General features: G+C 47.1%; 1 protein-coding gene across 2 annotated transcripts in view; it reads right to left on the bottom strand.

Moving 5' to 3' along the window:
• Positions 1 to 3,041: 3,041 nt before the first annotated feature.
• LOC119311087 (beta-glucosidase 32-like) overlaps positions 3,042 to 11,210 on the bottom strand; it is a 9,091-nt gene continuing 922 nt past the window's right edge. Inside the window, exons 2-13 of one of the 2 annotated variants that reach the window (XM_037586716.1) lie at positions 10,789 to 10,852; positions 10,510 to 10,568; positions 10,321 to 10,396; positions 10,177 to 10,248; positions 9,956 to 10,043; positions 9,599 to 9,854; positions 9,408 to 9,523; positions 4,150 to 4,367; positions 4,027 to 4,049; positions 3,851 to 3,944; positions 3,634 to 3,736; positions 3,042 to 3,446 (exon numbers count right to left, since the gene is read on the bottom strand). In XM_037586716.1, the coding sequence (XP_037442613.1) occupies positions 3,236 to 3,446; positions 3,634 to 3,736; positions 3,851 to 3,944; positions 4,027 to 4,049; positions 4,150 to 4,367; positions 9,408 to 9,523; positions 9,599 to 9,854; positions 9,956 to 10,043; positions 10,177 to 10,248; positions 10,321 to 10,396; positions 10,510 to 10,568; positions 10,789 to 10,852 (1,380 nt within the window). In that variant the 3' untranslated portion in view covers positions 3,042 to 3,235. Of the gene's footprint in view, positions 3,447 to 3,633; positions 3,737 to 3,850; positions 3,945 to 4,026; positions 4,050 to 4,149; positions 4,383 to 9,407; positions 9,524 to 9,598; positions 9,855 to 9,955; positions 10,044 to 10,176; positions 10,249 to 10,320; positions 10,397 to 10,509; positions 10,569 to 10,788; positions 10,853 to 11,210 lie in introns of both variants that reach the window. The other variant, XM_037586715.1, reaches the window with a different exon arrangement.

The following is an 11,210-nucleotide window of genomic DNA, read 5'->3' on the forward strand; positions in this document are numbered from 1 at the left end:
TAAAAGTATTATTACTATATTTCCTTGTTCATGATAATTGTCTTTTATTCATGCTATAACTGTATTATCCGGAAATCGTAATACACGTGTGAATACATAGACCACAATATGTCCCTAGTGAGCCTCTAGTTGACTAGCTCGTTGTGATCAACAGATAGTCATGGTTTCCTGGCTATGGACATTGGATGTCGTTGATAACGGGATCACATCATTAGGAGAATGATGTGATGGACAAGACCCAATCCTAAGACTAGCACAAAAGATCGTGTAGTTCATTTGCTAGAGCTTTGCCAATGTCAAGTATCTCTTCCTTCGACCATGAGAGCGTGTAACTCCTGGATACCGTAGGAGTGCTTTGGGTGTATCAAACGTCACAACGTAACTGGGTGACTATAAAGGTGCACTATAGGTATCTCCGAAAGTATCTATTGTTTTATGCGGATCGAGACTGGGATTTGTCACTCCGTGTAAACGGAGAGGTATCTCTGGGCCCACTCGGTAGGACATCATCATATGCGCAATGTGACCAAGGAGTTGATCACGGGATGATGTGTTACGGAACGAGTAAAGTGACTTGCCGGTAACGAGATTGAACAAGGTATTGGATACCGACGATCGAATCTCGGGAAAGTAACATACCGATAGACAAAGGGAATTGAATACGGGATTGATTAAGTCCTTGACATCGTGGTTCATCCGATGAGATCATCGTGGAACATGTGGGAGCCATGGGTATCCAGATCCCGCTGTTGGTTATTGACCGGAGAACGTCTCGGTCATGTCTACATGTCTCCCGAACCCGTAGGGTCTACACACTTAAGGTTCGATGACGCTAGGGTTATAAAGGAAGTTTGTATGTGGTTACCGAATGTTGTTCGGAGTCCCGGATGAGATCCCGGACGTCATGAGGAGTTCCGGAATGGTCCGGAGGTAAAGATTTATATATGGGAAGTCCTATTTTGGCCACCGGAAAATGTTCGGGATTTTTCGGTATTGTACCGGGAAGGTTCTAGAAGGTTCCGGAGTGGGGCCCACCTGCATGGGGGGACCCACATGGACGTGGGTAGTGGGGGCAAGGCCCCACACCCCTGGTCAAGGCGCACCAAGGTCCCCCCTTAGAAGGAATAAGATCATATCCCGAAGGGATAAGATCAAGATCCCTAAAAAGGGGGGATAACAATCGGTGGGGAAGGAAATAATGAGATTTCTTTCCTCCCACCTTGGCCAACGCCCCAATGGACTTGGAGGGCAAGAAACCAGCCCCTCCACCCCTATATATAGTGGGGAGGCGCATGGGAGCTATACACGAAGTTCTGGCACAGCCCTACCTCTCTTCCTACTCCTCCTCTCCCATGGTGCTTGGCGAAGCCCTGCTGGATTGCCACGCTCCTCCACCACCACCACGCCGTTGTGCTGCTGTTGGATGGAGTCTTCCTCAACCTCTCCCTCTCTCCTTGCTGGATCAAGGCGTGGGAGACGTCACCGGGCTGTACGTGTGTTGAACGCGGAGGTGCCGTCCGTTCGGCACTAGGATCATCGGTGATTTGAATCACGACGAGTACGACTCCATCAACTCCGTTCACTTGAACGCTTCCGCTTAGCGATCTACAAGGGTATGTAGATGCACTCTCTTTCTACTCGTTGCTGGTCTCTCCATAGATAGATCTTGGTGACACGTAGGAAAATTTTGAATTTCTGCTACGTTCCCCAACACTCAGTTGCCATGGTTGCTCAACTGCAGTTGCCATGTATGGTCTGGTCTAATGTAGTTGCCATGATTTCAAAACTTTAGGAGTTGCCACATACTAACACTAGGCAGTTGAGAGAGTTGTCATGTGCTCACAAGCATGCTAGTGCAGTTGCCATGTAAAAGAAAGAGTTGCCATCTGCTTACGTGCGCGTTAGTGCAGTTGCCATGTACGTGCACGTTAGGGCAGTTGCCATGTATCATGCAAAAATAGATGGCAGCTCGGATAAAAGAGAGTTGTCATCTGCTTACGTGCACATTAGGTAGTTGTCGTGTACCCTGCAAAACACATGGCAACTCGGGTAAAAAACAGAGTTGCCACCTTCTTATAAAGCACACTAGGGGCAGTTGCCATGTGCACTGCAAAACACATGGCAACTAGCAATTTGGGTATGGGGAGAGGAGACCGGCGTGTGGACGAGATGGTAAATACCCACACACTAGCCCTTGTGCGTGCGTGCAAAGTGGCGTGTGGGCGAACTGCATCTCGCCCACATACCAGCCCCTCCCGTGTGGTGAAACGGCTGTGTGGGCGACCGGGTGAACGCCCACACAACAGGCCAGTCCTACGTGGCACTAGAAACATGCCATGATTCCGACCGTATATATTTTATTTTATCATTTTCGAAAGAAATACTCCCATTTTCTTATCCAATACCGCCGTCTTCTTGCTCCTTCCCTTCTCCTCCTAGATGCTCTGCGTGTCTGCCGCCGCCGGCCGGCGTGACCTTGCCGCGACAACCTGTAACATGGGACGCCTGTAGGAGCTGTCTGTCCCATCCCATCCTGTTCACCACCACCACCCCCTGACCGGTTATTGCGCTACCGCAGCGGCGGCAACTAGCACCAGGCGTACGGCCGGTGCGGGGCGCCGATGGTAGGACGCGGAGGCGGGCGCGCACCCTCTGGCTCCTCGCCGGCTGCGGTTCCGTTCCACTCAATTCACGTTTCATCCAAGGCGCCGGCGCCTGCGCCTGCTCGCGCTCACTCCAGCGCCATCGACCGCCCCCATAGCCTAGGAGCTCGGGCAGAAGCTCTTGGTTTCCTCGAGTGGCAGCGCGGAGACCTGATTCCGGTGCGGGCGTGCGGCGGCGCGGCGGTGGAATGTTCCACGGCAGACGTGCACATTGAAATTACAAGGGGCAACGGTATCTTCAAACAGCGAAAATACAAGGGAAAGTTACATACTTCCTCCGTAAACTAATATAAGAGCATTTAGAATACTAAAATAGTGATCTAAACGCTCTTATATTAGTTTACAGAGGGAGTACAAGGTAACTGTTGTGCTAAGTGATAATCTCATCCGGGTCGCATGTTTTTTTCAAGTTGCCAAACGTATGATTTAGGTCCGCAGTTTAATCCGGTAGAGAAATACACAGATAGAGGATAGAATTGAAACAATAGCTTGAACTAGCAAGAATGTTAGCATTGCTATGCTACAATGAAATCACACCGAAATCCTCCCCTGGGAGTACCCAAAAAGCCAGGTCATGCAGCTGTGTAGGCTTTCCCGGAAGGCCGCAGCTCGCCGCCATTGAGGAAGCCGGAGTACCAGCGGGCAGAGTTCCTCACGTACCTTGTCCTCCCCTTGATGTTCATGTCGACGCCACACAGACCGAAACGCGAACGGTAGCCGAAGAGGAACTCGGAAACGTCGAGGAAAGACCACACGAAGTATCCCCGCGCGTCCGATCCGTTCCTGCAACCAGTACACAGCCCTCTCCATATCAGAAGCTACTAGCATCCAGATTAGCTAGGAATCACTTGATTGTAGTTGAATTCCTTGTCTTGAACCCCAAAAGTTTCGATTGAATTTGTGCTAGTACATTATTTTTCTGAAACAGGATAAGTAAACACGATAATATATGTAGGAAGATGAAATAAACCTTATGGACAGATAGAGAACTTCCAGATAATCTTGCAGGAACTCTGATCTGTTGTCGTCCTCGTATACGATCTTTCCTGAGATTTTGGGGGGGTCTGAGTATCCTGAGTCATTAAAGAAAATATTTTACGTGTCGTTGATTTTGTTTTCCAGAGGTCAATATGTTTTGCTTAGTATTTACATCGTCAGCATCAGTGTGTAGGTTTTTTTTAGCATACCGTTTTCATGGATCAAGATTGGAGGATTTCCGTACTTGAGTTTCAGGTGGTCCAGTAGCTTCCCTAGAGCCCAAGGAGCATACTCAAGACCTCCCTGCATGTTATATCAATAAAATTTACACACCTTATGATTCAGAAAAGAAGGAAGAAAACTTCACAGATGTATATATACATACCGCTTGTATATCTTCGAATGGATCTGAATCCAGGCAAGAAGATGTTGCATTAATGATGATGCTAGCTCAAGTTCATTTGAGGAACATAGTTAGATTGGAATGACTAACAATTAATTTACTTACCTGCAATGGCAGATGCGTCAGCATAGTAGTCTCTCTGCTTCAGATTGAAAGCGCTGTCGTCGGCTCGTGCGCGAACAACGAGGTAGTGATTGAAGCCGATGAAGTCGAATGCTCCGCGCAATTTCTTAGACTGCTCTGCAGTTAAATTCGGCAACCGTGCTCCTGCCCTGCTCCTCATCACAGTAGGGTAGTCCCCATACACCAGAGGATGCATAAACCTGTGCAGAGAAGGCCTGAGTTGTTGCTGTTAGAATATAGAGTTGTAATCTCAACCTCCTTCCTTCTCTTGTATTCTACCCAAACTCTTTCTGTCATAACCTTGTACGTCAAGTCAGGCTTCGGCCACGCATCAATATAAACTACCACGCGGCTCCCTCGATGGAGTAGGAACGCTTCATATCTTTCATGGTAATCAGAGCCACCTCTTCTCATACATCTAGCCACAATCCAAAACCCTAGAAACCACACATCATCGTCTCCATGGCTTCCTCCGCCGGCGTCTCCCTCAACCTTGGATCGCCGCCGTCTGAGAAGCTCGCAAGAGGTAATTTCATCCTCTGGAAGACGCAGGTCCTCCCAGCCCTGCGAGGCGCGCAGGTGACGGGGCTCCTGGACAACACCGATGCCGCTCCACCCAAGATGGTGGAGATCACGAAGGCAGACAAGACCACGGCCCTAGAGCCGAATCCCCTATACGGACCCTGGATCGCCAAAGATCAGCAGGTTCTATCATACCTTCTCAATTCCATGTCTCCAGAAATTCTTGCACAAGTTGTTGGGAAAGATTCCACCTTTGAGCTCTGGACGACGGTGACAAATCTCTTCGCCTCACAATCTCAGTCTCGGATTACTAATCTGAGAATCGCCATCACCAATACCAAGAAGGGCTCGATGTCAAGCTCGGCGTATATGGCGAAGATGAAAAGTCTTGGGGATGAACTAGCTGCTGCAGGTCGTCCCGTATCTGATCCGGAGATGGTGGACTATATTCTGGCCGGACTGGACCGCGACTACGACCCCGTGGTGGCGGCGATCGGCGCTGTCAAAAACATCATCACAGCCGACGATCTTTTTGCCCAGATTGCTGCATTTGATCAAAGGATGGAGATGCTAGGCGACTCATCTTCAGGCGGGTTCTATTCATCCGCTAATGCGGTCTACAGAGGCCGTGGCCAGTCCCGTGGCAGATCTCGCGGGCGTGGAGGAAGAGGCCGTGGCCGTGGTGATCGTGGTGACCGCGGTGACCGACAGTCGTCTTCCTCCAATGGAGGCGGCGGATTCAGAGGCCGTCCTCGACAGCAACAGCAACAGCAGGCTCGTGAGCAACAGCATGACTATCCAGAATGTCAGATATGCTACAGACACCATCCAGGAGGTGCACGAGTTTGCTGGTGGCGTTATGAAGAAAACGACCAGGAAGAAAAGCAAGCGCATGCAGCCTCCTATGGCGTGGACACCAACTGGTACGCCGACAGTGCAGCAACAAACCACATCACAGGTGAACTTGACAAGTTGACGATGCGGGAGAAGTATAATGGAGGCGACCAAATTCGCACGGCAAGCGGTTCTGGTATGGATATCACACACATTGGCAGTTCAATTGTTAAAACCCCCGTGAAAAATTTACACTTGACCAATGTCTTGCATGTTCCTCAAACCTCTAAAAATCTTGTTTCCGTTCATCGATTCACTCTTGATAACAATGTTCTTATTGAGTTCTATCCTTATTTTTTCTTGGTTAAGGACTTGAAAACAAGGAGAGTCATTCTTAGAGGACGGTGCGTGGGAGGACTCTACCCACTCATATCATCATCATCATCATCATCTTCATGATCCAATAAACAAGCAAATATTGTCACCAAGCTATCTACATCAAGGTGGCATAGTCGTTTAGGTCATCCATCTTTAGTCATAGTTAGATATGTTCTTAGCAAAAATAAACTCTCTTATGAGCCTAGTAGTGAGTTAGTTTGTGATCCGTGTCAACAAGCAAAAAGTCATCAATTACCTTACCCAATTTCTACTAGTGTGTCTACTGCCCCTTTACAACTTATCTTTTCAGATGTGTGGGGGCCAGCTCCTATTTCAGTTGGTAGATTTTCCTATTATGTAAGTTTTATTGATGACTATAGTAAATTTACTTGGATTTATCTGTTGAAAAAGCGATCTGATGTATTCCAAGTTTTCCTTAATTTCCAAAATCTTGTTGAACGCAAACTGAACTCTAAAATCATTGCTATGCAAAGTGACTGGGGTGGTGAGTATGAAAAACTAAATTCTTTCTTTCAAAAGCTTGGCATATCACACCATGTATCTTGTCCTCATGCTCACCAACAAAATGGATCCGCTGAAAGAAATCACCGTCACATAGTTGATATGGGGCTTGCCTTGTTAGCAAATGCTTCCATGCCGCTTAAATTTTGGGATGAAGCATTCTTAACTGCTACATATCTCATCAACTTGCTTCCAAGTAAAGTTATCAAATTTGAAACACCCATTACACGGCTTCTTGGTGTCACACCCAACTATACATCTCTTCGTATTTTTGGTTGTGCCTGTTGGCCCAATCTTAGGCCTTACAACACACGCAAACTCGCTTTCCGCTCAAAACGGTGTGTCTTTTTAGGCTATAGCCCCATGCATAAAGGGGTTAAGTGCCTTGATGTTCCTACTGGTCGGGTGTATATATCCAGAGATGTTGTATTTGATGAGTCCGTGTTTCCCTTTGCATCCCTTCATCCTAATGCTGGTGCACTTCTCCGCAAAGAAATTCTTCTTCTTCCTTCACATCTTCGGTCTTTTGATCATGGGGGCGACAACAATTGTACTAACCAATGTGATGATATTCCTGCTGGTACTAGTCTTTCTCTTATGCCTGTGCAGGTCCCTGGAGAAAACGGTGCTCAAAATGACCAAGATCTCGAAAATATGGCTGGTTTTGATCCTATATTTCATGTTGAGGAAGGAGACGAAGTTGGCACAGATGACGAAGAAGATCTGGCGGCGCCTGCCACCCTTGCACGCGCGCAGATCTCGGATCACGCGACCGCATCCGCCTCGGATCAAGCCCCTGATGGCTCCAGTCCTGGATCCAGGGCGGGCCACTCCCGTGCTGCCGCGTCAGCTTCAGGCGGGACCAGCAGCAGGGCCAAATCCCCCTCGCCCCGCGCACCAGCGTCAGACGGGACCAGCGGCGGGACCAGATCCTCTCCGCACCACGCGCGCCTCCAGTCGTGGTCGGGTGGCGGATCCTCTGCGCCAGTGCCTGCGGGAGGGGCAGCCACACCAGAAGCCACAGGATCCCCTGCGCATATGACGACAAATCAGTCCACTGCATCAGCAGATTCTCCTGGATCTTCTGTGGCAAGTATACCAGCGGTGCAGCGAGAGGTTTCTTCACGTGTTATGACTCGGCTACAGAAAGGTATACGGAATCCTAAAATCAGGAAAGATGGAACTATACCATATGGAATGTTGTGTATTTCAGGAGAACCAACATCGTTGAAGAATGCACTTGATGATCCTAAATGGAAAAAGGCAATGGATGAGGAGTATTCTGCGCTCATGAGGAATAAGACTTGGCATCTTGTACCAAATTAGAGAGGTAAAAATATTATTGATTGCAAATGGGTGTATAGAATTAAGAAGAAGGCAGATGGCTCCATTGACAGATATAAGGCACGTCTAGTTGCAAAGTGCTTTAAGCAACGTTATGGCATTGACTATGAGGACACCTTTAGTCCCGTTGTGAAAGCTGCAACTATCAGACTTGTGTTAGCCATTGCTGTATCCAGAGGATGGAGTTTAAGGCAGCTAGATGTACAGAATGCGTTTCTGCACGGTGTTCTGGAAGAGGAAGTGTTTATGAGACAACCACCTGGGTATGAGAGTAAGAAATTGCCACAGTATGTCTGCAAGCTTGATAAAGCACTCTATGGTCTAAAGCAAGCACCCAGAGCATGGTATTCCAGATTGGACTCACAGTTAAAATATCTTGGCTTTGTTGCTTCCAAGGCTGACACATCCTTGTTTATTTATAACAAGGCAGGAGTAGTCATTTTTGTGCTTATATATGTTGATGATATCATAGTTGCAAGTTCTTCACAAAATGCTACTAATGCTCTTTTGCATGATTTGAGCTCAGAGTTTGCCTTGAAGGACCTAGGTGATTTGCATTTCTTCTTGGGTATTGAAGTCAAGAAAACTCAAGATGGTATTGTGTTAAATCAGGAAAAATATATTCTTGAGCTTCTGTCTCGCATGGGGATGAAAAATTGCAAGCCAATGTCTACACCTTTATCCTCCTCAGAAAGTCTCTCAGCATATGAGGGTGAGCCACTTCAAGAGGAGGAGAGTACAAGGTATAGGAGTACTGTGGGAGCACTACAATATTTAACTCTCACACGTCCAGATATCTCATTTGCTGTCAACAAGGTTTGTCAATATCTTCATGCACCTACTTCTGCACATTGGTCAGCTGTCAAGAGGATTGTGAGATATGTGAAACATACTATGGGAATAGGACTTCATTTCAAACGGTCTAATTCTTCTCTTGTGAGTGCATTCTCTGATGCTGACTGGGCAGGATGTAGTGATGACAGAAGATCAACTGGAGGTTTTGCAGTGTTCTTTGGATCTAATCTTATCTCCTGGAGTGCTAGAAAGCAAGCTACTGTGTCACGCTCAAGTACAGAAGCTGAATACAAGTCTTTGGCTAATGCAACTGCTGAGATCATTTGGGTTGAATCACTTCTTGAGGAATTGGGAATCAAGAAGAATCGTATCTCATGTTTATGGTGTGATAATTTGGGAGCAACATATCTGTCTGCAAATCCAGTGTTCCATGTCAGGACAAAGCACATAGAAATTGATTTTCACTTTGTACGAGAAAGGGTTGCGGCAAGGAAACTTGAGATTCGATTTATTCCTTCTAAGGATCAAGTGGCTGACGGTTTTACAAAAGCACTACCAGCAAGACCATTTGAAGAATTCAAGAGTAATCTTAACTTAGGTTAGTTGAGATTAAGGGAGGGTGTTAGAATATAGAGTTGTAATCTCAACCTCCTTCCTTCTCTTGTATTCTACCCAAACTCTTTCTGTCATAACCTTGTACGTCAAGCCAGGCTTCGGCCACGCATCAATATAAACTACCACGCGGCTCCCTCGATGGAGTAGGAACGCTTCATATCTTTCAGTTGCTGATTGCATCCACAGAATTATCAACTAAAATTCAATCCAAACAAAAGCCAAGTACTCACCATCCAATGTGGAAGTCGTTCATCCTCGTTGCAGCAGCTGCATCCTGCGATGAGTTGGTAGCAGGCTCATGCCACCAGCCCAAGAGAGTGATTCCTATCTGTCCTCTTTGAGTTGCCTACACAGTGAGCATTGCATCGCATGATCAGGTTAGGAAGATATTGATAAATGATGGTTTTGATATGGGACTTACCTGGTACTTGTCTCTATACAGGCGCACTGCCGAGGCATGTGCGAGCAGGAGGTGGTGGGCTGCTACATACGGCTCCGTCGTAGAATCCCCTCTGGTGCAGTTCTCGCCGAAGGGATGGGAGCAGCGCTGCGGTGGAAGCCGGCCGTTGTCGAAGCCTCCGATGGTCTCTATGTTGGGCTCATTGACGGTGACCCAGTGCTTCACCCTGTCCCCGAAGCTCTCGAAGCAGGCTTCGGCATACGCGGTGTAATCGTCTCTGCAACAAGACACATTCAGTTTTATGCAGAGCATCTGAGAACTCACATGAATCTTTTTTGCAGGTGTCAGAGATGGTGGCCCAAAGGTTGCAGCACTCACATGAATCTGGGGCTGAGCAGTCCGTTGTATTCGTCCTGAAGGGACTGAGGGAGGTCTAAATGGTAGATTGTGACATGAGGTTGTATGCCTGCAACACATGAACCAGCATGTTGGCTGGTAGAGATCAGAGCAGAGGACATGTCCATGCATGCATTTGTGATTTCTTATGCCACTAGTACAACATGTTTATGTCATGTTCAGGTAGAGAAACCAATCTTTACCGTGTCGTATCAGTTCGTCTATTAAGTTATTGTAGTACTCCAGGCCCTTCGGATTGATCTCTCCTCTTCCATCTATACACAGGTGGCATTCAGTATAAAAGAAATTCAGAGATGTATCACTGAACTGAACTACTGTATGGTTACCTGGAATAAGCCGGGGCCATGCAATGGAGAACCTGTACGCGTCTAAACCCATCTCATGCATAAGTTTTACATCGTCCTAATGTCAAAAATGAATTGAAATAGCTTGATTGGTTAGCATCTGCCCGTGTCCCATTTGTGTTTCTATTCTGAAGTACTAATTGGTAGTTGGCACTAGAGGTGCGCACTAACCTTGTAATGATGATACTGATCTGCTGAAACATCCGCGGTGGATTTGTTGTAAGAGTAACCTGCCATGCTCATCGATACAATAGTTTCAGAAATTATTAGATCCTGGAGGCCATCGCAAGATATGTTTTGCAGATGTTGAATTGTTAATGAATGTTTGACGCGGATGATGATGAGTAAATTTTTCCTCCAAAAGGGAAAATATCCTGGCCTTTGCATCATGTGATGCACACAGCCATTGGTGATGACGTGCAAGTAATACATATGGTAATCTGAATTGACCTTGATGGGTGAAGGTGTCCCAGATGCTTGGCTTCCTTCCATCTTCCTCGACAGCCCCTTCCACCTAAGGCATCAAAGTTCAAAAGGATATTCCTCAAAAAAAGAAGTAAAAAAGGATTAATTCCTTGGCTGCATTATTTGTGTTTCCCATTTAACAGACACACTATTTCATTTATTTTGTCACGGGCCTCATAAAGTCATAATGCTGCCTGCCTTGTACTACCTCTCAGCGCTGGAGACATCAGTACATCTACTGCTGCTTCTGGCGAGCGGCATGGGCTCGAGTTGTGCTGGCCGTTGCATTGGACATCGCGCCCTCTTACCGGCGGCGGACAAGACCTCCCTACTGAGCTGGTGCAACGACTCATGGGCAACCTTCACCAACATACAGAGAAGCAGGTGCAGGACTGGTCTACTCTCTA

Source organism: Triticum dicoccoides, chromosome 5B (genome assembly GCF_002162155.2).
Source record: "Triticum dicoccoides isolate Atlit2015 ecotype Zavitan chromosome 5B, WEW_v2.0, whole genome shotgun sequence".
Classification (NCBI taxonomy): Eukaryota; Viridiplantae; Streptophyta; class Magnoliopsida; order Poales; family Poaceae; genus Triticum; species Triticum dicoccoides.